This window comes from Musca autumnalis, unplaced genomic scaffold (genome assembly GCF_047663935.1).
Source record: "Musca autumnalis isolate F117 unplaced genomic scaffold, ASM4766393v1 scaffold_1, whole genome shotgun sequence".
In the NCBI taxonomy this organism is placed as follows: Eukaryota; Metazoa; Arthropoda; class Insecta; order Diptera; family Muscidae; genus Musca; species Musca autumnalis.
Window position 1 is genome coordinate 59,932,119 of NW_027411644.1, and position 27,304 is coordinate 59,959,422.

Consider the following 27,304-nt stretch of genomic DNA (forward strand, 5'->3'; position numbering starts at 1 on the left):
ATATTTAAATTCTATGATGTTGTCTCAATGTTTCATACCATTGTGTTCAAATTCATCTTTATTTTCTACTTTGGTGTCACAAAGGGAATAAGTTTTCTTCTCTGTTATCAGGATATTTCTTCTAGATTCACTTACTTCTTGGGAACTCTTGTCTATATGCAAATTGAAAAATCATAATGATATGAATTTAATCTTAGTTCCTAAACATTCACTTAGCCCTTTTGACTCAATCGTAGAATAAATAAAACACATCTTACCTTGTCTATATTTTCTCATATGTTTAACATTTATTAAAAATAGTGTTATACACATTTACATATACACATGTATTTAGTTAGACTAGATTTTGTTTTAATATTATTAATTCCTTTAAACAAATAAAAATGATTTTAAAATGAGCATCCATTGGCTAAAAATTTCATAAAAAAAGAATTTGAGATTTTGGCAACAAAAATAAATGCATTATGGTGTGGTTTTTGTTGGTTTTCTATTTTTACATGCGTATTTCAATGGATCTGGATAATTAGGTACCTCCTTTGCTGCATACCAACGGCATTGCCTTGCCACTTGATTCTTCTGGAATTAGAAAAAAGAAATGGAACATTGAATAAGAGCTTGATAATATAAAGGTTCTTATTAGGAAACTAGTTATGACCTTGGCCGACTTCCGTATTGTCAGTTGCCTTGTATTCGTGCATGAAACTAGGGGTTCTTAAATCGATTTCCCCACTACAGCAATTTCATAAAATTACTCTAGTATGGAACTCGTTTTAAGAACCCCTAGTTTCATGCACGAATACAAAGCAACTGACAATACGGAAGTCGGCCCTCCTAAAGGTTTTCGATTGTTAAAAGACCATCTAAAGAGCATGTGTTGATAGAACATCTCCAAAAGCTCTTCTCTTGGTAGAAAAACTCTAAAAGCTTTTCTGTTGATAGAAGTCCACATAAAGGCTTCCCAAAAGCCTACTTTAGATGGAAGAGCTCATAAAAAGCTTTTTTTTGATAGAATACCTTCTAAAGGAATTCGGTTGATAGAAATCCTTCTAAAGAAAGATTGATTAAGGTCACTAAAAGGGCTTCTGTTGACGGAAGGCCTTCTAACGGGCTTCTGTTGACAGAAGGTCTCTTAAAGGTCTTCAATTGATCGTGGCCCTTTTAAATAGCTTATCAAACGAAGCTCTTTAGGCCTCCAAAATGGCTTCTGTTGGTAGAAGATTTCCTAAATGTCCTTTTGATAGAAAATCCCCTAAAGGCCTTCTTTAGATGAAACCCTTCTACATATGGAAGAGCTCCTTAAAGGCTTCTGTTGATAAAATACCTCCTAAAGGTCTTATTTAGATACAAGACCTCTTAAAGGCCTTCGTTAGATGGGAAGCCTCCTAATGCCCATCTTTAGATGGAAGACCTCTTGTAGGTCTTCTTTAGATTAAAGACCTTCTGAGGGCTTCTGTTGATATAAGAACTGCTACAGGCCTTTTCTAGATGGAAGACCTAAAAGCCTTCTCTAGATGGAAGGCCTCCTAATGCCCATCTTTAGATGGAATACCTCCTAAAAGTCTTCTTTAGATTGAAGACCTCCTAAAGGCCTTCATTAGATAGAATACCTGCTAAGGACTTCTATTACAATACCTGCTAAAGGCCTACCTTAGATGGAAGACCTCCTAAAGACCTGACTTCATAAATGCAGTATGATGCGTCAAATGACATCGTCGCGACTTCATAAATTCAGCATGTCTTTTTATTGACATCGGCGCGACACATCACATTGCGCAGCCATTGTCATATTTGTCATTTTGCACAACAATTGACATTTCTTTAGTACTGTTATGCAAGCTGACATTTGCGAAGAAAACAAGGTCTCCTAAACAAGGTCTCCTAAAGACCTCTTTTGGTATAAGACCTCATAAAATACTAATATTGGTAGAAGACCTCCTAAAGGGCTTCTGTTGATGGGCGACATCATAAAAAGATTCTATTGATGTACGACTTCTTAAAGGGCTTCTCTTATAGAAGTCTCCTAAAGGGTTTCATTTGATTGAATACCTTATAAAGGGCTTCTATTGATAGAAGATCGCATATAGGGCGACCTTATAAAGGGCTTCTATTTTATATATATTATATATATTATAATATTTTGTCCAAACTTAGTTTAAATTCGAAGATAAGCCAAAGCGGCCCACTCCTTCAGGTACCTCACCCACAAAAGTTCAAAAATGTACGGAAACATTGTGCGCACGATAACTCTTAAAGGGAGTGACGGATTTGGTCCATACTTTACACGTCCTAATATATCTAACAGATATAGATCAGGTTCGAATATGGACTATATTTGTCCAATCCTTCGTGTAAAAACCCGTATGGCACCATATGTAGTGGCTGGAGAGCACAAACTGATCAACCGATTCGGTCCAAAATTTGGCCTTTGTAATATTTTGTCCAAACATAGTTTAAATTCGGAGATAGGCAATACCGGTCCCCCCAATATTTAAAAAAATGTCACTAAAATGATATGCACGATATCTTTGGAACGGGCTGAGGGTATTTTTCTGTCAACTGATACTTTTTTACTTGTTTGCTGTATTTTGTGTCAAAACTATCTGTACTGTAAAATTTGAGATTCTCAGTGGTCGGTACCTCCCGATTTTTTAAAAAAATAGCTGTAATTTCCCATTTGATGGTCCAAGTGTCCATAAAACTTCTCCACCAAAAAATTTTCAATATTGGTCCTTGTGTCGGTATAGCCCCATATAACGGTACCTCTCGATTTTTGGCGTTTTAAGGAGGTAGAAAACTAATTATTCCATTTTAGTTTTGAATATTTTACGGTGGAGGGTATAAAGAGTTTGGCCCGGCTGAACATAACGATTGTTTTGCTTGTTAGTATTATTGTGGGCGCCACTGACATTCAGTCTCAGCCGAAATGCTACAGTAACAAGTACGAAGCGATCAATAGCCAAATAGTGTAAGAATCTTCAAGTTTTACCACTTTTTACTCGAAAAGCGTTCATTTACTTCAGACCCCATACAATTCATATGGTAGCAGTTTATAACTTTACTACTTTTCCCGGTTTTACTATTTTCAAAAGTAAAGGAACAGGACAACAGTTGCAAACGACAGTCATAATAGCACTTGGATTTGTTTTTTCAAGAAATAATAGAAGTAAAGCCATATATTGATGTTATGTGAAAAAATAAAGTATACTTTTAGGCAAAAACATGAAAATTCTTAAATGATGACTATGCATAGTCGCATAGTACAACTTTCTAAGCTAAAAGTTGTTAACATTTAATTCTGAAAAATGATTTTATGGCACAGTTGAAGTGTCTATCCCGCCTGTCTAGCCAGCATCCTGTATAGATTTTTAAGTAATTTCTTAACAAACGATTCCGTGTTGTTTATGTACGTTCCAAAAATTTGTACTTACCCTGCTGCTGTGACGATCCCGTCCCCGTGGCAATAGTTATACCATTTGATGGATCCTGATGATGTCGCTTGCGGGCTGTTATTTTCTTCCAACCACGCATCAATACCTGGTTACGATACTTTGGTGTGGTAAACGTATACAAAAGGGGATTCACAGCTGAATTTAGGGGTAATATAAAAACCACCAACCAGGCATATATGTCATCTAAAAATTCCACACAAATAGAATTAAATAAAACTCTTCTTCTTTTTATTCTTTCCGCAAACATACCTGAAATATTGTAATTAAAGAAAACCCATATCTTGACCATAATTATGGGTGCCCAGCATAGAGCATCTGTGAGCACAATGAAAAAGAATCGCACCGCAAATTCACAATCCAACAAAGATAATGGTGTGGCTTTTCGCGTTCTCCAAATGGATACCAATAATGCCGTATATAAAAAGGCAATCATTATCAGTAAAAACAGATTAACGCCCAAAAACATAAAGGCCGAATATTGCCAACCCAAGGGATAGGGTTCTTGGATGTGTAGCGGGAAACATGTACCCGAATAGGTGCCATAGAATTTTGTACTGGAATGCCAAAGTATCACCGGGGCCACAGCAATACCCACCCCCATTACCCAAATGCTGAGCAAGGCAAAGAAAATATTTTTCACACTTATGTGATGATGGCCACGAAATGGATCTGCTATCAGCAAGAAACGTTCCAAAGACATGAAGGCCAATATCAGCATGGAAACTTCGGAAGAGCTTACAGCCAAAGCACCCACGGCAGCACAATGCCATGAGGTTATCCAGTCCAAGGCGACACTGGAAATGGAACATGACATATTATTAACGACAACATTATTAAATACATTTTTATCCTTCCTTACCTATAATAAACATCACGATAACGTTGATCCTGCATACCAATGATAAGCAAATAGAAACCCATTAGGATATCAGCCAATGCCAGGTTGCGTATCACCATGGTAACGGCTTTATTTTCATCGCGATATATAAATCGACCCCACAATACCATAATGTTACCCGTTATAGTTATCACTGCCATAATCCAGGCCGAATAACGCAGCACCGGTTTACTTAGTAAATCCTTGAAAGAGGATACACCATCCGTATTCGGTTTACAATGCTTCACATTCGGTGTCATTGAACAAAAATAGAAACGATCATAGATGATATATTTTAAATTCAGCATATTTTGTATCGCCTCAAATTCGATCATTTCAAATTTAATGCCATTCAAATTCAAATAGGAAACATTCAGGGTCTGCAGAAAGGAGTCATCAACTTTGAGCGGTGTAAATGCTAAAGATCTGAAAGAGATTATAGGAATTTATTTTTTTTTTTGGTTTTACTTCAAATTTGATCCTTGTAAAACTTACAAAGCATCCAGGTAATTGTTTTGCAGAAATGTCTCTGGGCTTAGATAGAGCAGGGGGTTGCCGATTAGACGTCTGTAACAAAAAAAAAAAAAAAAAACGAGACAAAATGTGAATGTGAAAAATGAGTAATTTGTTGTTTACGGGAAAGTTCCCACAAACTCTATTGGAACCAATGTGCAAGGTGCTCTAGTCAAACTATAGAGATGGGCATATCAGAATGGCCATCAAAGACAGCTGTAGTGGAATTCTGTAACTCATTTTTCGAGCTACCGACAAATATCGGTAAAATTAAAGAATACAGAATTCCACTACTGGTTCTGTTCACCAACAAACTGAAGCCATTTACCTTACCAATGCCTTATGCCTAGAAGTGCCTTCAGAAGGCAAGTACCTTAGCATTGTACTCTCCCAATATATGTCCATCGAGCCCTGATGTAATAGAATGCTTTGAGCAATATATCATCTCTAAAAACTAAATAGCGAGCAAAGACCTGCACCACGAAGAGCACTCCAGAGGATGGCCTCAATATGCTGCTGCATCACCATCACCAGCATTCAAAAGTGCATTTCGTCTCAAGGAACTAAATTTATGGCACATTCCCGAATTCGGTCAGGCTGCTGTCCTATGGCGAATGGAATTACCATCGAGCTCGGAGGAAATCAGAGATATCAGCAAAAATCAACTTCGACCCACAGAGAGGCATGGAACCAGAACACCCCACCTCTAGAGATTTATACGGATGACGGTAAGAGGGAACAGGAGTAGGCGTCTATAGCAATATCCTCAACCTACGATTCTCATATAAATGGGTGTTTACACTAGCCATCAATGTCATATGACCTGAAACATTTCATCGCAATATTGGGAATTTTCCCCAAGCCATTTCCTTTTTGCGTCCAGGCCATCAAAAATGCAGTTAAATTACGTCTCCACATTGTCCGTGTGGGCAGATATGGAATGTTTTTATGTCGAGTCATATGACATTTATAGCTAGTATAAACACCCCTTATGTTGAACGAAAATTAGTGGTTTCCAAGACAAATTTTTTGCAATCGAAAAGGCTTTAGAACTCCTGAACAATAGTTAAAGGTACGTACATAGATGGGTCGGTGATAATCTTTGTCGATAGTCACTAGTTAATGGAACGTAGATGGACCGTTGACAATCTGGTCCTACCCTATCAAGTTTGCGGCAGTTTGCAAGAAACCTAAAACAACCTCTTTAACTTGGGCGCCGGGTCATTGCACCAATGAAGAAAATCAAATAGCGGATGAAATGGCGCATCGCGGATCGGATTCAACCGATGTTGCAATCGATAATTATAACTATCAGGATAAGGCTAGCCAGATTTTGGCACAATGAACGCAGCTGCAAGGTTTCCAAGGAAATAGTCCAAATCCTCTTTACTTTCCCTGCAGAAGTCCGACCTGATACTTGCAGTACGAATAATCATGGGCCAACAGCAGCAGCTCTTTAGGAGGTCTTTTATAAACAGAAGCTTTAACGAGCTCTTCCATTTAAGGAAGGTCTTTAGCAGACCTTCTACTTACAGAAGAAGAAGGCCTTTAGGATAACTATAACTATCAGGATAAGGCTAGCCACATTTTGGCACATCGAACGCAGCTGCAAAGTTTCCAAGGAAATAGGCCCAATCCTCTCTACTTTCCCTGCAGAAGTTCGACCTGGTACTTGCAGTAGGAATAATCACGGGCCAACAGCAGCTCTAGGAGGTCTTTTATAAACAGAAGCTTTAAGGAGCTCTTGCATTTAAGGAAGATCTTTAGCAGACCTTCTACTTGCAGAAGAAGAAGGCCTTTAGGAGCTATTCCATATAAAGCAGGTCTTCTATCAACAGAGGACCAGAGGAGCATTTTGGTCTCAAAGTTCTTTGGGAGGCCTGTAGTGCGATTCTCTAACTCATTTTTTGAGTTACCGACAAAAATCGTTAACATTAAAACACGAAATTATGAATGAAAAGTTCGGATAAAAGTTAACAACACTCTTGCTATCGGTAGAACTTTACGACTGCTTTTCATTCATCGCTAACTTACCGAAAAACATCGGTTATTACCGAAATTATAAGCACTTTAATTTAACCGACAATTGTCGGTAACTCAAAAAATGAGTTAGAGAATCGCACTACTGCTATTAATTTAAGGCCTTTAAGAAGTCTTCTATCAACAAGAGCGCTTTAGCAGGTCTTATATGAACAAAAGCTCTTTAGGAGGTTTTTCATCAACGGAAACCTTATAGGAGCTCTTCCATCTATAGAAGGCCTTTAAGAAGGCATTTAGCAGGTCTTCTATCAACAGAAGCTTTTTAGGAGTTTTTTTTATCAACAGAAGGTCATAAGAAGGCTTTCCATTTAAAGAAGACCTTGGGGAGGTCTTCCATCTAAGGAAGGCCTTTAGCAGTTCTAAAGAAGGCATTTGGGAGGTCTTCAATCTAAAGAAGGCCTTTAGCAGTTCTTCTATTTGAAGAAGGCCCTTTGGAAGGTCTTCCATTTGGAAAGGGTCTTTAGCAGGTCTTCCGTCTAAATGAGGCCTTTAGCAGCCAATAGGAGGTGCTTCAGTAAACAGAAAACCTTTAGTAGGTCTTCCATCTAAACAAGGCCTTTAGGAGGTCTTCAATTTAAAAAAGGCTTTTATGTGGTCTTCCATTTAAAGAAGGCCTTTACGATACCTTTGCGAGATCTTCCATCTAAAGAATGCCTTTTGGAGGTCTTCTATCAACAGAAGCTTTTTAGGGGGTCTTTTATGAACAGAAGGCTTTAAGAAGATTTTCCATTTAAAAAAGGCCTTTGGGATGTCTTTCTCCTAATGAAGGCCTTTTAGAAGGTATTCCATTTAGAAAAGGTCTTTAGCAGGTCTTCCTTCTAAAGAAGAAGGCCTCCGTCCTCCGTCTAAATAAGGCCTTTAGCAGCCATTAGAAGGGGCTTCAGTAAACAGAAAGCTTTTAGTAGGTCTTCTATCTTAAGAAGGCCTTTAGGAGGTCTTCAATCTAAAAAAGGCTCTTATGTGGTCTTTTTTAAGGAGGCCTTTACGAGGCCTTTTTGAGATCTTCCATCTAAAGAATGCCTTTTGGAGGTCTTCTATGAATAGAAGCTCTTTAGGAAGTTTTTTTTATTAACAAACGACTTTTAGGATCACTTCCATCCAAAGAAGTCCTTTAGGAGATGTTCCATCTAAAGAAGGCCTTTAAGAGCTCAGGCATATAGAAGGCTTTCAGGTGGCATTTTAGCAACAGAAGCCTTTTAGGAGGTCTTCCATTTAAATAAAATTTTAAGGTGGTCTTGCATCTAAAGAAGTCCTTTCCGAGGTCTTCCATCTTAAGAAACTCTTTGGGCGGGCTTTTATCTACACAAGGCTTTTTGGAGCTCTTCCATCTAAAGAAGGTCTTTAGGAGCTCTTCTATCTAAAGATGACCTTTAGCAGGTCTTCAATCTACAGGAGCCTTTTAGAACTCCTTCTATTTAAGAAGACCATTAGAAGGTCTTCCATCTAAAGAAGGCATTTAGCAGGTCTTCTTTCAAAAGAAACTCTTTAGGAGGGCTTTTATCAACAGAAGCATTTTAGGAGTTCTTCCATCTACAGAAGGCCATTAACATGTCTTCCATCTAAAAAAGGCCTTTTAGGAGGTGTTTTATCAACAGCAGCTCTTTAGGATGTATTTTATCAACAGAAAGCTTTTAGGAGATCTTTCCTATAAAGAAGGCATTTAGGAGGTCGTCCATCTAAAGAAGACCTGTATGAGGTGTTCTATTTACAAACGGTATTTTATCGTCAGATGCCTTTAGGTCTTCGATCTAAAGAAGCATTATAGAAGGACTTTTATAAACATAAGCCTTCAATGAGTTCTTCCTTTTAAAGAAGGAGGTATTTTATCAACAAAAGTCTTTTGGAGCTCTTCCATATATAGAGCGACTCTAGCAGGGCTTCCATCTAAAGAAGGCATTTTACAGGTTTTCTATCAACAGAAGCTCTTTAGGAGATATTTTATTACACAAAAGCCTTTTAGGAGGTCTATCATCTAAAGAAGGTCTTAGAATGGCTTCCATCTATTAATCAAAGGCCTTTAGAAGTTCTTCCAACTGAAGAAAGTCTGTACAAGGTCTTCGAACTAAAGATGCCTTTAGATGGGTTTTAGAAGGTCTTCTAACTAATGAAGGCCTTTAGGAGGTCACCTATTAACATAAACCTTTTAGAAAGTCTTCCATCTCAAGAATGCCTTTATGTCATCTTCTTTCAGTCGAAGGATGTTTTCTATCAATCCACGATGGGGCCAATGGCAGGTTTTTGAGGCAAAAAGTCATTTTTTCAAGTCAGCGATTGAAATCAAATAATTGATCTGTTCCTTTACTTTTGAAAATGGTAAACCTGGCAAAAGTTGTAATCTACTTCCATATGAATTGTATAGTGTCTGAAGTCATGGTAGAATAAGAAAAGGTAGCACAGCTGACTGAACTGGGTTGTAACGTTAGTGTCAAATTTCATATGACATTTTATACATTTATTTCTATTTCGATGTACATTAGGGACATATATTTTTTGAGAAAAAAATATATCATTCGCAAAAAACCATTTCCCAGAAAGACTTCTTCATATCAATGATATGTAACCTCCTCCGAGTTCGAACGATAAGCCGCGCAGTAAATCACCGCTTGTAGTGGCGATACAACGTTTGTTAATATGTGAGGTATTTTGTTAAAATTTAAAAAAATAAAGCCCTAATAAACATGTGCTTCTTTGATTTCTAAAACAAAACATTGAAACAGCTTCTCCTTTTTCTATGAATTTCCAGCGACCCCAAACTTTTCTGCAAGAATTCTACTTTCTGCGAGAATTTATGCATTTAGTGGAATGATGTGGAAACATAAAAATTGAAAATGTAACGAATTTTCATTCATGTTTTCCAAAATATTCAACCAAATGTGAAAAATTATTAGTTTTTTTAAATTCCAATAATTTATAGACATTTCCTTGTTTTGTTTACAAATACAACTGGCAGTAACGTTACAAACAAAAACAAATTCCTTTGTGGTTGTTGTTCGAGTTGTATTTGTTGTAGTATTAACTTTACCTTGTATTTGTTCTACCATGGTCTGAAGTAAAGGAACGCTTTTCGAGTAAAAAGTTGTAAAACTTGAAGATTCTTGCACGTAAAGGAACAGAGCTAATAACGGAATTATAGTCTTAACTAGGCGTTTACACCAGACAGTTTGTCTTTAAATACAACTCTGATTTACTAACACATACATACATTTGTCGTTTGTCTCCCAGCTGTTCATCGTTTTTTCACAGACAGCCGGGTTAACAAGTTTTTGACATTTTTTGTAAAACAAGTAAAAAAGTGTCAGTCGGCTTTGTCGACAGAGATATACCCTCAGCCTGTATATATTGAAATAAATTTTCCAAAAAAAACGTATGTATTTAGCGGTTTTTAAAAATATTGGGAATTTGAACCGACCAAAATGTTCATTAGGATTAGAGATCAAAAGTTTTGCGGAGGAGACACTAAAAGGAATGGATCTACATTGACCATTATGGAAGTGGATTTCCAGCCACTACATATGGTGCCATAGGGGGTTTTTACACCCTTCGGGATGTTTGCTCAAGAAGTATGGACTTGCCCCTGAAAAAACGTTTACGATCGTAATTGAGGCAGCGAATGCAAGTTGCTTCAACAAAAATCAAAGTGATTCGATAGCAGGTCTTAAAGTGAACGTATCCGAAATTTTGTGTTGGAGGTACCGGATGGAGTGGACAAATATAGTTCATATTTGAACTTGATCTATATCTAGTAGATATATAAGGATGTGTAAAGTATGGACCAATTCGGCCACTCCCTTCAAGAGTTACCGTATGAACAAATTTTCCAAACATTTTTGAACTTTTGTGGGGGAGGTGCCTGATGGAGTGGACCGATATGGCTTATCTTCAAATGTAAACTATGTTTGGACAAAATGTTACTAACGCCAAATTTTGGACCGAATCGGCAGATCCGTTCTAGAGTTATCTTGCGCTCCAACCGCCTCACACGGTGTCATACGGGTTTTTTGCACCTTTCAGGCTATATTCTCAGGAAGTATGGACATGCCCCTAATGAAAATTGTACCGTCGTATGGAGGGCGGTGAATACAAGTTGCTAAAACAAAAATCAGAGCGATTCGAGAGATGGCCCTAAACTGAACATTTCCCAAATTTTGTGTGGGAGGTACCCGAAGGAGTGGGCCGATTGAGTCCATATTAAAACATTATTTAAGTCTGGTGCACACTTTACGATGGGCAAAGTATGGACCAAATCGGTTACTACCTTCAAGAGTTATCGTGTGCACAAATTTTCCGAACATTTTCGAACTTTTGTGGGGGAGGTACCGGAAGGAGTGGACCGATATAGCCCATCTTCGAACTTAAACTAAGTTTGGGCAAAATATTACGAAAGCCAAAATTTGAACCGAATCGGTTCATCCGTTCGAGAGTTATCGTGCGCTCCAGCCAGCCAGACAGGCAGACAGACAGACAGACGGACGGACATTGCTCAATCGACTCCAAATTGTCTGAAACACATTTGGTCCAAACATACTTGGGGTCTAAAACCATTATTTCGATGAGGCACATTTTGCCCGTATGAAAGTGTATATACCCTCGTTAGCATAAATGCTGAGGGTATAAAAATAAATGAAACGATAATTGAAATGTGTTGAAAATAAAAGAATATGAACAAAAAGAATATATGTGAACGGAAAACAAAAAGAAATTGGCGAATTTCATTCATAATTTTACAACTGTTTTTGCAGTTGTCTGGACGCCTACGTCACACAGGCAAATTTTGGGGTTTTGACAATCAATACATGTACTCAACTGTCCTGTCATGTGTAAACGCAGGGTAACACTTTCAAACCTACAAAACCAAAAAATTACAATCTGGCAACGACCCACGGCGACACGTCAAAGATGTCATATGGTCTGTTCCTTTACTTTTGAAAATAGTAAAACTGGCAAAAGTAGCAAAAGGTGAAAACTGCTACAATATGAATTGTATGGTACCTGAAGTAAAGGAACGCTTTTCGAGTAAAAAGTGGTAAAACTTGAAGATTCTTGCACGTAAAGGAACAGAGCTATAATTATGATTCCGTTTATTTCTGACATTCAGTCGTAATTAAACAATTTTAGTAGTATATTAGCGCCAAAACCTGATCTGTTGATATTATCTATTTTTTAAAAATGGAAAATACGGGTAATGGTATGTAAATTAAGATTATTATTAAAAGTGTAAATGTAATATTAGATGTGGTCAATAACACTGTGCAACAAAATTCAATTTTTTTTCAAAATGATAGGAACAGCCGAGTAGATTATGAAAGTAGAGCTAAAAATATGAGACACGTGTATCGGCGTTTTAAAAGTTTACGTCGGAAAGTAACTAAAATAGGCGGGGCATGTTCCGCCCATTTTTAATTTTTTCGAAATATTCGAGTTAAGATATCTTTGAATCCTTGCATGTTAGGTATATAGTGTCTTTGGCAACTTTACAGAGGAGTATGTGGGCAATATTTTTGTTAAAAATGTGGTTCATCAAAGGGGTCTTTTTTGTCCTTTTTTCAAAAATCTTTCCAAAACTCCTTAAAAATGTGATTGTATCAAATCCAAATATTCTGCAAAATTGTTCGCCACAAAATTTTACTATAAGTCTCAGAACACATCAAATCTGTAAATCTTGTCTAATCGTCAGAAATCTCAAAAATGAAAAACACGTTTTAGGGTTAAAGTCGGACTTCATCTGAGTTTATTCAAAATTGTCCCACAAAACATAATTTTAGAGAGATGATGTCAGAGACAAAAATATTCTTCGTCAAATTTCACTATGGGTCACCAAAGAAGTGAAATGTCTATTTATATTTTATATCATGAAAATATCAGTATCAATTTTGCTGAAAAAACATGAAAATATTTCCCAATTTTTTTGATGAAAAATTGTTCCTTCTTTTTTCGAGTTGGTACATGGAAGTAATATGAAACTTGGTTATAGGTGAAAAGTGTGAAAGGATGAAATATTCTACACAAAATTTCACTATGAGTTTCAAAATAAACTATATATCTATGTATATTATTTCCTTAAAAAATTAGATTAAAAATTTATATATATTAGGATGAAATTATATGTTTTAATTTTGGACTGTTAATTTTACATAATTCCATACTGGATCAAAATCTAGCAAAATCCTTTACTTTTTGGGAATATTTTTAAAGAAAGAAATGTTCCAAATGAAATTTCATTATGGGTCTCTGAATAAAAGAAATCTGTAACCATAGCATATAACATTCTTAGTAGCACTTGTTTTTGATATATATGTTTTAGAGCAATATTTCCCAATTTTCATACAGATTGTCGTTGTGATTGGATACTGTAAATATCATATTGATGGTTTTTCGTTGTGAATTCATACCGAAGATGTTGTACGTTCCATTCATAATGCTTTTGAAATATTTGTGGTGCATATATATTTGGAATATAAAAAAACCCACATTGGACCTGCCCAAATTGCGTATTTTTAGTACTTTCAGCTTAAATTCCGTAGTTTGGATAAGCCATTGGTTGCTTATATTGTAACTGAAAATATATTAGAGGTCTGCGGCTATGGTCAAGTGAAAATATAGTTGTCATATGGGCTCTCACATGCACAATTTGGTGTGGTCCAAAAACTACAATGATGGGGCTTACTCCTACTTTGGTGGCATTTACGGAATAAACCTTAGAAATTGACATAAATGACTATATCGTAACTGGGTTCGTTATGGTCATTCATGATGCAGCTATTTATGTCAAATGCTAGTGTTAATTCCGTAAATGCCACCAAAGTAGGAGTTAGCCCCATCATTGTAGTTTTTGGACCACACCAAATTGTGCATGTAAGAGCCCATATGACAACTATATTTTCACTTGACCATAGCCGCAGACCTCTAATATATTTTCAGTTACAATATAAGCAACCAATGGCTTATCCAAACTACGGAATTTAAGCTGAAAGTACTAAAAATACGCAATTTGGGCAGGTCCAATGTGGGTTTTTTTATATTCCAAATATATATGCACCACAAATATTTCAAAAGCATTATGAATGGAACGTACAACATCTTCGGTATGAATTCACAACGAAAAACCATCAATATGATATTTACAGTATCCAATCACAACGACAATCTGTATGAAAATTGGGAAATATTGCTCTAAAACATATATATCAAAAACAAGTGCTACTAAGAATGTTATATGCTATGGTTACAGATTTCTTTTATTCAGAGACCCATAATGAAATTTCATTTGGAACATTTCTTTCTTTAAAAATATTCCCAAAAAGTAAAGGATTTTGCTAGATTTTGATCCAGTATGGAATTATGTAAAATTAACAGTCCAAAATTAAAACATATAATTTCATCCTAATATATATAAATTTGTAATCTAATTTTTTAAGGAAATAATATACATAGATATATAGTTTATTTTGAAACTCATAGTGAAATTTTGTGTAGAATATTTCATCCTTTCACACTTTTCACCTATAACCAAGTTTCATATTACTTCCATGTACCAACTCGAAAAAAGAAGGAACAATTTTTCATCAAAAAAATTGGGAAATATTTTCATGTTTTTTCAGCAAAATTGATACTGATATTTTCATGATATAAAATATAAATAGACATTTCACTTCTTTGGTGACCCATAGTGAAATTTGACGAAGAATATTTTTGTCTCTGACATCATCTCTCTAAAATTATGTTTTGTGGGACAATTTTGAATAAACTCAGATGAAGTCCGACTTTAACCCTAAAACGTGTTTTTCATTTTTGAGATTTCTGACGATTAGACAAGAGTTACAGATTTGATGTGTTCTGAGACTTATAGTAAAATTTTATGGCGAACATTTTTATAGAATATTTAGATTTGATACAATCACATTTTTAAGGAGTTTTTGAAAAAAGGACAAAAAAGACCCCTTTGATGAACCGCATGAGGGTTAAAATTTTTAACAAAAATATTGCCCACATACTCCTCTGTAAAGTTGCCAAAGACACTATATACCTAAAATTCAAGGATTCAAAGATATTTTAACTCGAATATTTCGAAAAAATTAAAAATGGGCGGAACTTGCCCCGCCTATTTTGGTTACTTTCCGACGTAAACTTTTAAAACGCCGATACACGTGTCTGATATTTTTAGCTGTACTTTCATAATCTACTCCATTTTCCTCGTCATTTTTTTTTGTTGTCGCACAGTGTAATTTGTTGTGTCAGTAAGTGATGGTTTTTGATGTAGCCTGTGGTATCGTCCATGTGTTCTTTGGAGTAGAACTTTCGGCTTCAGGGTGCATTCTCTTAAAAATATGTATCTGGTGAAAGGTGACAATGTCGGCTAACAGATTTTGAAAAGAATTTTTGCGTATACATGCGAATAAAAAAATTATCAACTTCCAGATTTCGTAAAACATAAAAATTTGGATATTTTTAATTTTTGGTTGGAAAATCAGCGAAAACCTAAACACCTTATAGAATGGATTTCTGCAAAATTTAATCGAGGTGTCAAAGACAACTTCATGACGGAAGTTAAAAAGCAAATTTATAATATTTGTGCACGCCTTAACCAAAAATGGATAAAAAATTGGAGGTCAAAAAGTCGTGTATTACAATTTGAAAGCTTATGGTTAGCTAGCGACACAGTATTTACGCTAGAACAAGGTAATGATAAAAAGAAGAGGGCCCTAATGTGGATTACAGTGAAGGAAGAAAACTGGCTTCGGAAGTCTGCTATGAACACGGCAACAATACCAAACCCTTGATTCATGCCGCCTCTGTTTCGGCCAATTTGTCAAAAGAAAAATATTTAAACTATGTTCTCAAGGAAGTTCGGTATCAACCAACTAAATTGAGAAAACAATTAACTTCGACAGAGAAAATTTATGAACGATATATCTAAATCTGAACCGATTTCAATATGATGTCTCAATAATGTTTTCTAGACCAAATTCCGTCACACACTTTAAATTTCATCAGAATTGGACATATATAGCGTGATTGCTGCACGAAATATCTAAAATCCGGTGAAAATATATATGGGAGCTATATCCAAATCTGAACCGATTTCGATATGATTTGGCATACTTTTTTTCTAGACGTAATTTCGTCACACATTTTAAATTTCATCGAAATTGGACAGAATTGGGTGAAAATATATATGGGAGCTATATCCAAATCTGAACCGATTTTAATATAATTTAGCAAACATATTTCTAGACCAAATCCTGTCACACGTTTCAAATTTCTTCGAAATTGGAAAGAAATTGCGTGTTTGTTGCACGAGATACTCAAATCGGGCGAAAATATATAAGGGAGCTATATCCAAATCTGAACCGATTTCAAAATAACTTGGCAAACTTATTTCCAGTCCGAATTCCGCCACATATTCCAAATATCATCATAATTGGACAGAGTTTTCGTGTTTGGTCCATCAATTACTCGAAATCGGCCGAACATATATATGAGAGCTCTATCTATATATGAACCGATATCAACCAAATTTGACAGATTAGGTCCTAGGCCGATTATAAACATCTGCACGAAATTTTGAAGGTCTAGCTTGCCCCTGTGATTTTTTGCCTCAAAAACATATCATCGGCCCCATCGTGCAATCGAAAGCCTTTTGGAAGTCTTCTATAAACCGAAGTCATGTTAGAGGCATTTTGTCTATCGAAGCTTTATTGATTGAAGACCTTGCCGCGGTATATAAGGTGTTCTATCAACAGAAGTTTTTTAGGACGTTTTCTATCTAAGTAAAACCTTTAGGAAATCATTCATTTAAAGAACACCTTTATAACGTCTTCTATCAACAGAAGTCCTTAAAAAAGTCTTCTATCAATGGAAACGCTTTAGGAGGTATTCCATTAATATAAGCCCTTTAAGAGATATTTTATCGATAGAAGTTTTTTATTTAAAGAATACTTTTAGAACAATTTAACGGGCTATTCTATTTAAAGAGGACCTTTATGGGTTCTTTTACCTATCGAAGGCCGTTAGGTGGCCTTCTATCAATCGAATGCGTTTAAGATGTTTTCTATTTAAAGAAGATTTTTCATAGACCCTCTGTCAACAGAAATCAAATCGTGGTTTCTGTATTCTATTTATCTTATTATTTTATCTTCCATATTTAAACTAACCATCTGAAACATTCAATATTCCTTTTCACATCTATTTTCACCAAATTAATGGTGATGATTATAGCGGCTATATGATGATGACGATGATGTCCAACATTAGGCCATGTCTTCATAGCTTTTGGCTTTTTGTTTATGACCTATTCATTCCATCTGCAACAATTTGGTTTTACAAAAAAAGGAGAAGAAAAAAAGTTACAACAGTAAATGTTGTATGGAAATGTGTTAAGGTCATGACTTTTTTCATTCCCTCTTTCTCTTTTATGTTGCTTCTTTAGCATTTTTTTTTAAAAAATATTGTCTCCATAGGAATAAATGTCTAGTCATTTTCCTGAGAAATGAATGTATCAAAAACATTAAAATATTTACCCCTTTTTTCGGTGGTTTGTCAAAGTTTAAATAATTCATGACGTCATCAGTTAAACAAGGTTTTTCTTTGGTGTTTAAAATGAGGGCTCCTCTTGGTAGAAGACTTCTAAAGGGCATCTGTTGTTAAAAGTCCTCCCTCCTAAAAGGCTTCAGTTGATATGAATGTTGTTTATTTGAATTTTACTTTGAGGAAGTTGAAATGGTGATGACCGTTGTGTGATTAATTTTAATTTTTTTAAAGATTTTTAATCGAAATGATTTAAAGCATATTTAAATTAGAGATTTTCGCCTCCTTTATGAGGATTTATTTGACGTGTGTATAGCAGAGATAGGCACCATATTTATCCACTCCTTTCGGTACCTCCCCCACAAATGTTCGGAAAATTTATGCTCACCATAACTCTTGAAGGGAGCAATCAATTTGATCCAAACTTTGCACATCGTAAAATTTATACCAGACTTAGATGAAGTTCCAATATTCAATCGGTCCACTCCTTCGGGGACCTCCCACACAAAATTTCGGAAAAGTTCAGATTAGGATCTGCTCTCGAATCGATTTGATTTTCAACAACGATTTGATTTGCAACAACTTGTATTCACTGCCCTCTATACGACGGTACAAGTTTCATCACGAGCAAGTCCATACTTCGTGAGAAAATATCCTGAAAGGTGCAAAAACCCCTATGACACCGTTTGTAGCGGTTGGAGCGCACGATAACGATTTCACATTTCTTTAACCCTGCGTTTACAAATGACAGGACAGTTGACTTCATGTATTGATTGTCAAAATCCCACAACTTGCCTGTGTGACGTAGGCGTCCCGACAACTGCAAAAACAGTTGTAAAATTTTGAATGAAAATCATCGACATCTTTTTGTTTTCCGTTCACATATTTTGTTTTTGTTCATGTCCTTTTGTTTTCAACACATTTCAATTATTATCTCACTTATTTTTACAAAAATGCCAAAAATTTGTCTTCCTTACTGTCTGTGAAAAAATGATGGACAGCTGGGAGACAAACGATAAATGTATGTATGTGTTAGTAAATCAGAGTTGTATTTGAAGACAAACTGTCTGGTGTAAACGCCTAGTTAGATTCAAAAGCGTTGTGGATGGGACAATTGTTTTAAATAAGTAAAATGCAATTTTAAAATTTATGTTTTTGTTTCATTTGGTTTAAAATATCAAAAGAAACAAAAACAAGTTTCATGCATTTGCGGAAACAGCTGACTTTCTTGCAAGTTTTTGCAAAATGTTGTTCGATAACTTTCTGCAATTTTTATTGTTTGAGAGAGTAAAATTCACTGAAAGAAGTTGCTGGAACTTGCTGAGTAACTATTGCTGGGAAAGTTATCGTACAGACCTTAATTTTCCCAGCAAAAATGTGTAAGTTTTCAGCCACAGAACTGTCAAAAATCTCTCCTAACTCGCTCTATTTTAATGAAAAATTTTGTTATCCATTGATGTCCACGCCTGCACGTTGTCGTAACAACATAGAATAACGAATTCAAATGAGAGCTGTGTCAGCCGTTGTTTAACAAAGGGACATTACTCTCCCATCAATTCTCTCTCATTTAATTTGGACACCAATGGTTATCGAACAGCAAATGCAACAAGTAAGTACGAATCAGTCAGCTGTGCTGACGAATAAATACCCTCAGCCACTGACAAAGAAAAAAACAACAAAAGAATAAATACCCTCAGCCACTGACAAAGAAAAAAACAACAAAACTAAACCAAACACAATAATTATGCCGTATATAAAATATATTGATTTTATATCACGAGTTTGCCTTAAAATCTGTAGGTACCGTAACGTGGGCTTATACCATCATTGACATATACCAAACATTTTTGGCAACCAAACTTCCTCATAAAGGACTCAAAATATTAAATTATGTTAAAATAAATTTGAAAGAAATTTTTGAAAAAGTTTTAGAGTTATGTTGCACAGTATCCGACAGGGTTTTGAAGCTTTTGGACCATTATCTTATACCCCCGACAGACGGCAGCGTTAATTTGCCTTAATTCAAATTAATTCATGCATTATCCACATTCTTAATGCACAAAATCAAAGGGAATTTAAACTGAATTTAGGTATTTCAATATGGCAATGCTGTAAAAGAGAGACCATATTCATGTAGGAGAGAGAGCATATTCATGCTCTGAGATACAGTTTGCATTGCAAACAACAACAAAACAGTTGTTTACCAGCAAACAGCTGCTTCGTAAATGCAGAAACTGTCGTCTGTCAGGGTGAAATTAAATACAGTTCTTAATGCAAATTAACGATGCCCTCTGTCTAGGGTATTAGGAAGTATTGACTTACTCCGGAAGAACCAAGTTGCAAAATGGAAAGTGTGTTTTTTCGGGCCATTTTCTTTTTATACAACATTTTTGCTTGTTTGGTTCCTTTAATGGCGGACTAATTGTTCAGTTTTGACAAATCAGGTGATTGATGGCAGGTTTTTGCAGGGATGGTGTCTTTTTTACTTTTATCAACTCTTTACTTTTAAAAACTCTTTACTCTCCGAGAAAGTTCTTGCTGGACAATTCTTGCTGGGAAAGTAAACAGACAGACCCATTACTACTCGTGAAATTTAAAACTTCGAAATTTGCTACCATAAAATACTTCTTTTCATCATAAACGTGTAATAAAAATTACACGGTGTGCCTTAACAAATTTAAACGGAAGGTGCTTACACCACGGAAGTTTTTGCTAATTCTGAAACTACAATGCTCATAGATGAGAAATATCAAGAAACGAGGGATTTTCAAATAAATCGCGATTTAAGTTCACATTTTTAGGGGTTTTTTAGGTTTTCACGATTTAGCTTGGAAACCGCGAGTTCTATGTAAATAGGTCTAAATAAAATGTTGTAGCAGAGAAAATTCTCCACAAGATTGTCCTTTATGATATTTTTGTAGGTTTTACCGTCTTTGAGATATTGAAGTTCAAATTGGGACAATGCACCGACTGTATCGTCCCCTTATAAAACAATATTATGCACAGTGCCCCTTAACTAACTTTTAATGGAAACCGCTTACACATAGGATGTTTTTGCGGATTCTGAAACAGCAATGTTCATAGATAAGAAAAATAAAAAAAAAAAAAACAGAAAAAATCGCCGGAGGGATTTTTAAATAAATCGCGATCAAAATTCACAATTTTATCGAAATGAGTCAAAAGAAAATGTTGTAGCTGTAAAAATTCTCCACAAAATTGGCCTTTATGATATTTTCGTAGGTTTTACCGTTTTTGAGATATAGAGGTTCAATTCAAATTTTTAGGTTTTTATCTTAAATCTTCACGATTTTGCTTGAAAACCGCAAGTCATATGAAAATGGGACTAAAGAAAATGTTGAAGCTGTGAAAATTCTCTACAAGATTGGATGATTTATTTTTTTCTAGGTTGTGCCATTTTCAAGATATATAAGTATAATTTGGGAAATTGCAGTAATGACATTGTTTTATAAGGAGGCGATACAGTCAGTGCATTGACTCAATTTGAACTTCTATATCTCAAAAACGGTAAAACATACGAAAAAATCATAAAGGTCAATCTTGTTAAGAATTTTCACAGCTACAACATTCTCTTTAGGCCATTTACATAGGACTCGCGGTTTCCAAGCAAAATCGTGAAAACCTAAAGAACCCCTAAAAATGTGAACTTAAATCGCGATTTATTTGAAAATCCCTCCTGCGATTTTTTTCGTTTCTTGATATTTCTCATCTATGAGCATTGTAGTTTCAGAATCAGCAAAAACTTCTGAGGTGTAAAGGCCTGCGTACATAAACCGCCTTGCCTGCTTACCTTGCTTACTTCTGATAAAAGAATAAAAAAGAAAAGGGCAACCCAGTTCGAATTTTCCTCGGCCTTCTTTATTCTTTTATTTTTATTATGTCAAAAATGAAGAAGGAAAGCAAGGCAATCAGGCAGAGCAGCTTATGTACGCAGGCCTTAAGCACCTTCCATTTAAATTTGTTAAGTCACACCGTGATTACCTACGAGAGTTCTGAATGCGTTATATTTACACTTTGATTCAAATTTGTTCTATTTTAGATGATTTTCAAAATGTATTTATGTTTTTCCTGAAAACATTTTTTGGAATGACCCTATTACTCAATATTTATCTTTGACAATTAATTTTCAATAACAACAATGTTGTGTTTGTAAATTTGTTAGTTGTTGTATGTAATTCATGCATATACCTTATATGAATTTGCCTTGGTTGCTAGAAGAATTTTTCCCAGCAACAATTAGCAAGGTCGATCAGCTGATTTTCAATCACTTTCTTTCTTTATATCATTGACATGTAACCTCCTCCAAGCCCGAATGACGTGCCGCACACTAAAACACCGCTTATAGAGGCGGTACAACATTTGTTAATAGCTGTGTCTTTTTACGTGATAATTAGTAATAATTATTACTAATGTTGCAGATTTTGACAGTTGTATAAAGGAAAAGTTGCTGAAAAAAATGTTTCAGCAACATTTAGTAAGTAAAAAGACACCCCTATTATGTGTCAAATTTTGTTAAACTTGAAAAATAGAGCCCTAATTAACGTGTTCTATTTTGATTTTAAAAACAGAAGATTGAAGCAGCTTCTCCTTTTTCGATGAAATACCAGCGACTCCAAACATTTTTGTAAGAATTCTACTTTCTGCGAGAAATTATGCTTTTAGTGGAATGATATGGAAACATTCAAATTGAAAATCTAACGAGTTTTCATTCATGTTTCATAACATTACAAACAAAAACAAATTGCTACGTGGTTGTTGTTGATTTATATTTGTTGTAGTATTTACTTTACCTGGTTTGTTGTACCATGGCTTTGGAGTTAGTTTTTCTTTCACACATTGGCGCCAATAGCTTTTTTCCTTTACTTTTTTTAATAGTAAAAGTAGCAGAAGAGAGAAGTTCTCTCTTCTCTCAGAAAACTGTCGAAATTGCACTCACGTAACAACCCAGCGAAAAGTTTGCCTCCAAAGAGGCAGTTAAATGATATGTACAAGTGATTTGGAAGTGCATCAAATTATGCATTTTCACTCATGATTTTTACAAGGGAGTGACCCCGGAAGGAGGCACTCCATTGCACCGCATTTTAACTGACCCTTTGGCATTGCATTTTAACTGAACCTTTGGCACTGCATTTTAACTGACCCTTTGGCATTGCATTTTAACTGACCCTTTGGGGTAGAATAGGAGGCAGTCCAGAGCACGTGTTTTGAATAACAAAATAAAATGCATTTATTATTTGTGTAAAACAAAAATATTAATAACTTTATTAAATTAACACAAATTATGAAAATTCTCTATTGAATTCAATCGCAAACATGTGTGTTTCCTCCGCTCTTCATTTAATCCAAGCTTAACACGTTCGCGGACGTGAATGCTATAGCATTCCGATGCAAAATGACGTGAATGCTATAGCATTCACATTGTCATCCAATTTTTGTTCATTTACTTGTATACAATCTTAAGTTTTGTTGATTAATATACATAATACGATTTATTTCAACAAGATACATTCTATAATAAGTAAAAACTAATAATAATAATAAATAATTAATAAATAAAAACAAAAAAACTAATTTCGAAAATAATTGGGTGTCGTTTTTTTCACCTCTCTGAATCTGCTTGCGTCCGCGAACGTGTTAAGTGCTTTTGCTTCATCTGCTAAATGGGTTTGATATTGTCTTCCCATCACCAGTTAAGATTTCGACATGTACTCCAACAGCACTCCATTGCGAAATTTTCTTCTCGTGAGTTACCGGAAAAATGTTCACAAATTAAATATTATTTAGTTTGTATTAACAAATGTTTGGAAATGTTAACACGATTATCTCTTTTTGGAAACGTATTCCGCTGCCTGTAGAGATGTACAAACTGATTTATGTACATGTAGGGATCTCTAACAACTGCTAATAAAATGTAGTGAACGGAGTGTCTTTTTCACGACTCCGTTTGCACTGCATCCCGATGCTGTTAAATTGTGAGGAATTGGAGTGCCTTTTTCACGACTCCGTTGAACTGCCTCCGGATGTTGTTAAAATGTGACAAATGGATGTGATTCTTTGGATTGCATCCAAATGCGGTTAAAATGTGAGGAATGGAGTGCCTTTTTCACGACTCCGTTTGAACTGCATAAAAACATGCCGTGAAAGAACTAGTCTACATTGCACTACTTCCAATTTATTTTGCTGGGAAGTTTTGCACAAAAGTAAAGAAACGGAAAATATAGTAGATCTGGCAGCAATGCCAAAAAAACAAACATGGCTGCTTAAAAAAGTAACAAACAAAATAAATATCACTGTTTTTTATTTTTTTATTTCACTGGTTTAAATTTTTATACCCTCAGCATTTATTCTAACGAGGGTATATACACTTTCATATGAGCAAAATGTGACTCGTCGAAATAATGGTTTTCGACACCAAGTATGTTTGGAGGAAATGTGTTTCAGATAATTTGGAGTTGATTTAGCCATGTCCGTCTGTCTGTCTGGCTGGCTGGAGCGCACGATAACTCTGAACGGATCAAAGGATTCGGTCCAAAATTTGGCTTTCGTAATATTTTGTCCAAACTTAGTTTAAGTTCGGAGATGGGTTATATCGGCCCACTCCTTCCAGTACCTCCCCCAAAAACTTCGGAAATGTGCGCACGATAACTCTTGAAGGGAGTAACCGAATTGGTCCCTACTTTGCACATCGTGAAATTTCTACTAAACGTAGATGAGGATCCAATATGGACCCAATCCGTCCACTCCGTCGGGTACCTTCCACACAAAATTTCGGAAAAGTTCAGTTTAGGACCTGCTCTCGAATCGCTTTGATTTTTGTTGTAGCCACTTGTATTCACGGCCCTCCATACGACGGTACAAGTTTCACCAGGGGCAAGCCCATACTTCTTGACAAAATAGCCTGAAAGATGGAAAAAACCCATATGACACCGTGTGTAGTTGTTGGAGCGCAGTATAACTCTCCGACGGATCTGCCGATTCGGTCCAACATTTGGCCTTCGCAATATTTTGTGCAAACTTAGTTTAAGTTGGAAGATAAGCCATATAAGTCCACTCCTTCAGGTACCACCCCCACAATAGTTAAAAAATGTTCGGAATAATTGTGCGCATGATAACTCTTGATGGTAGTGACCGATTTGGTCCATACTCTACGCATCCCAATATATCTACCAAATTTATATAAGGTTTGAATATGGACTATATTTGTCCACTCCTTCGGGTACCTCCCACACAAAATTTTGGATAAGTTCACTTTAAGAACTGCTCTGGATTCACTTTGATTTTTGTTGAAGCAACTTTCATTCGCTGCCTCAGTTGCCCTCTATGACACCATGTATTGGCTGGAGAGCACGACAACTCTCCAACTAAATACTGAGTTGATCCACACTTTGCATATCTTAATATTTTTTCGAATATTACATGAAATTCGAAGGTTGTGCTTGTAAATCCAATCCTTCCAGTACATCCCCCATAAAAAATTGAAAATATTAGCTAAAATAGCACGCGCGGTATCTCATAAACAGAGCAACCCTGTTAAGGGTCTGTGCGAGGATTCCTTGAAATTTTTTACCTAGTGTCCTGTTTACAGTGATATCATGTTTTTCGCAGGCAAGTACATGCTGCCTGATATAATGGTCCAAAACCTCTGAATTATATGGTGACCAACTGAAACGACAGGTGGTCGCGATATCTATCGAGGGGAAAGATACCCAAAATAGGACCCACTTCCAAAATGGAATATGTCGGTCCATTCCTTTAGATACCTTCCGCGCAAAACTTTTTGAGCTTCTATCCAAATCCATATTTTTGTCGGTTCATAAGCCCAACAATTTCAAAACCCCTTAAATATATACGTTTTTTGGAAAAAAAAGTGTTTGAATTTACACAGGCTGAGGGTATATCACTGTCGGCAAACCCGACTGATCCTTTTTACTTGTTTTTTATTTATTTTGCTTAAAATTGAAGAACTTTTCCATTGCTTTGGAGTTAGTTTTTATACCCTCCACCATAATATGGAGGGTATAATTAAATTTGTCATTCCGTTTGTTACACATCGAAATATTCATCGGAGACCCTATAAAGTATATATATTCTTGATCAGGGTAAAATTCTAAGCCGATATAAACATGTCCGTCCGTCTGTCCGTCCGTACGTCTGTTGAAATCAAGATACAGCTCGCAATTTTTAAGATAGAGCTTTGTAATTTGGTATAGAAGTTTCTATTACTACTATGATGTTTGGTATTGCAAATGGGCTATATCGGTCCACGTTTTGATATAGCCCCCATACAACGGTACCACCCGATTTTCGGTATTTTTACGGTTTTAGCTTCATTATCACACCGAAATGACTAAAATTTGGTACTTAGTCTTCGTTGGGGGTAGACAACTTTCTCCCAGAGTTCTGTCGGTATAGGTCAACGCCTTCATATGGCCCCCATAGAACGGGAGGTTTTCGGTATTTTGAAACTTGTGGCCTCAATATTCCTCCGAAATGACTGAAATTTGGTATTTAGGCTTCATTTGGAGTATGAAACTTTGCCCCAGAATTGTGTTAGTATAGGTCGACTTCTTCCTATAGCCCCCATAGAACGGTACCTCCCGATTTTCGGTATTTTGAAACTTGTGGCCTCAATATTCCTCCGAAATGACTGAAATTTGGTATTTAGTCTTCATTTGGCGTATGAAACTTTGCCCCAGAATTTTGTTAGTATAGGTCCACTCCTTCCTATAGCCCCCATAGAACGGTACCTCCCGATTTTCGGTATTTTGAAGGTTGAGGCCTCAATATTCCACCGAAATGGCTGAAATTTGGTATTTGGTCTTCATTTGGACTATAAAACTTTCGCCCAGAATTTTGTTGGTATAGGTCCACGCCTTCATTTAGCCCCCATAGAAAGGTTCCTCCCGATTTTCGGTACTTTGAATGTTGTGGCCTCAATCTTCCTCCGAAATGACTAAAATTTGGTACTTAGTTTTCGTTGGGGTATTCAATTTTCCCCTCTATTTTTTTCGGTATAGTTCCAAGCCTTCATATAGCCCACATAGAACGGTACCTCACGATTTCCGGTATTTTGAAGGTTGTGGCCTCAATATTCTTCCAAATTGACTGAAATTTGGTGTTTTGTCATCATTTGGGGTATAAAACTTTCCATATGCAATTTGTTGGTATAGGTCCTTGCCTTTATATAGCCCCCATAGAACGGTACCTCCCGATTTTCGTAATTCTAAAGGTTGTGACGTAAATATCCCACCGAAATTACTGAAATGAAACTTTCCGCAGGAATTTGTCGGTATAGATTGACGAAATTTGCTGGTAATTAGTCTTCTTCATAAACGAAAGGAAACTAATTGTTCCATTTTACTTCAATATAACTCGTGGTGGAGGGTATAACAAGTTCGGCCCGGCCGAACTTAACGCCGTTCTTACTTGTTCTTTAATCAACTGTTGTTACCTTGCTAAGTTTACTAAATGCTGTCTTTTTACATTTGTCTCTATTTCGGTGTGAAAGAGGAAAATCTTTCTTACTCTCTGAAAAGAAGTTACTGAGCAAATCTTGTGCTTGGTTTACATTTATGAAATCCACTCGATTTCATCTGTCAATTCCTTTGCGTATACGTCAAATGAAAACTCATCTGAAATCCATTGGATTTCATTTAACGTTTAAGCAATGGAATTGACAGTTGAAATCGAGTGGATTTCATAAATGTAAACTCACTATTACTAAAAAGTAAAAAGACACAGCTAATAGCTGTTGCGGATTGTGAGATAGAGTGTCAGTGTTGTGTTTAGTTGTCATTCTTTGTAACAGCTGTTGAATGGATAAATATTGATGTTATCTCGCCCACAACTAGTTGGGTTGTTTGAATTGTTATTAATTGCGGAC

General features: G+C 35.8%; 1 protein-coding gene across 1 annotated transcript in view; it reads right to left on the reverse strand.

The window, feature by feature from the left end:
• Nucleotides 1–349: 349 nt before the first annotated feature.
• The window catches only part of Lgr3 (Leucine-rich repeat-containing G protein-coupled receptor 3), a 104,705-nt gene continuing 77,750 nt past the window's right edge, over nt 350–27,304 (reverse strand). Inside the window, exons 9-13 of the mRNA XM_073975930.1 lie at nt 4,822–4,893; nt 4,309–4,752; nt 3,699–4,243; nt 3,429–3,632; nt 350–576 (exon numbers count right to left, since the gene is read on the reverse strand). Coding sequence (XP_073832031.1) covers nt 524–576; nt 3,429–3,632; nt 3,699–4,243; nt 4,309–4,752; nt 4,822–4,893 — 1,318 coding nt within the window. The 3' untranslated portion in view covers nt 350–523. The remainder of the gene's footprint in view (nt 577–3,428; nt 3,633–3,698; nt 4,244–4,308; nt 4,753–4,821; nt 4,894–27,304) is intronic.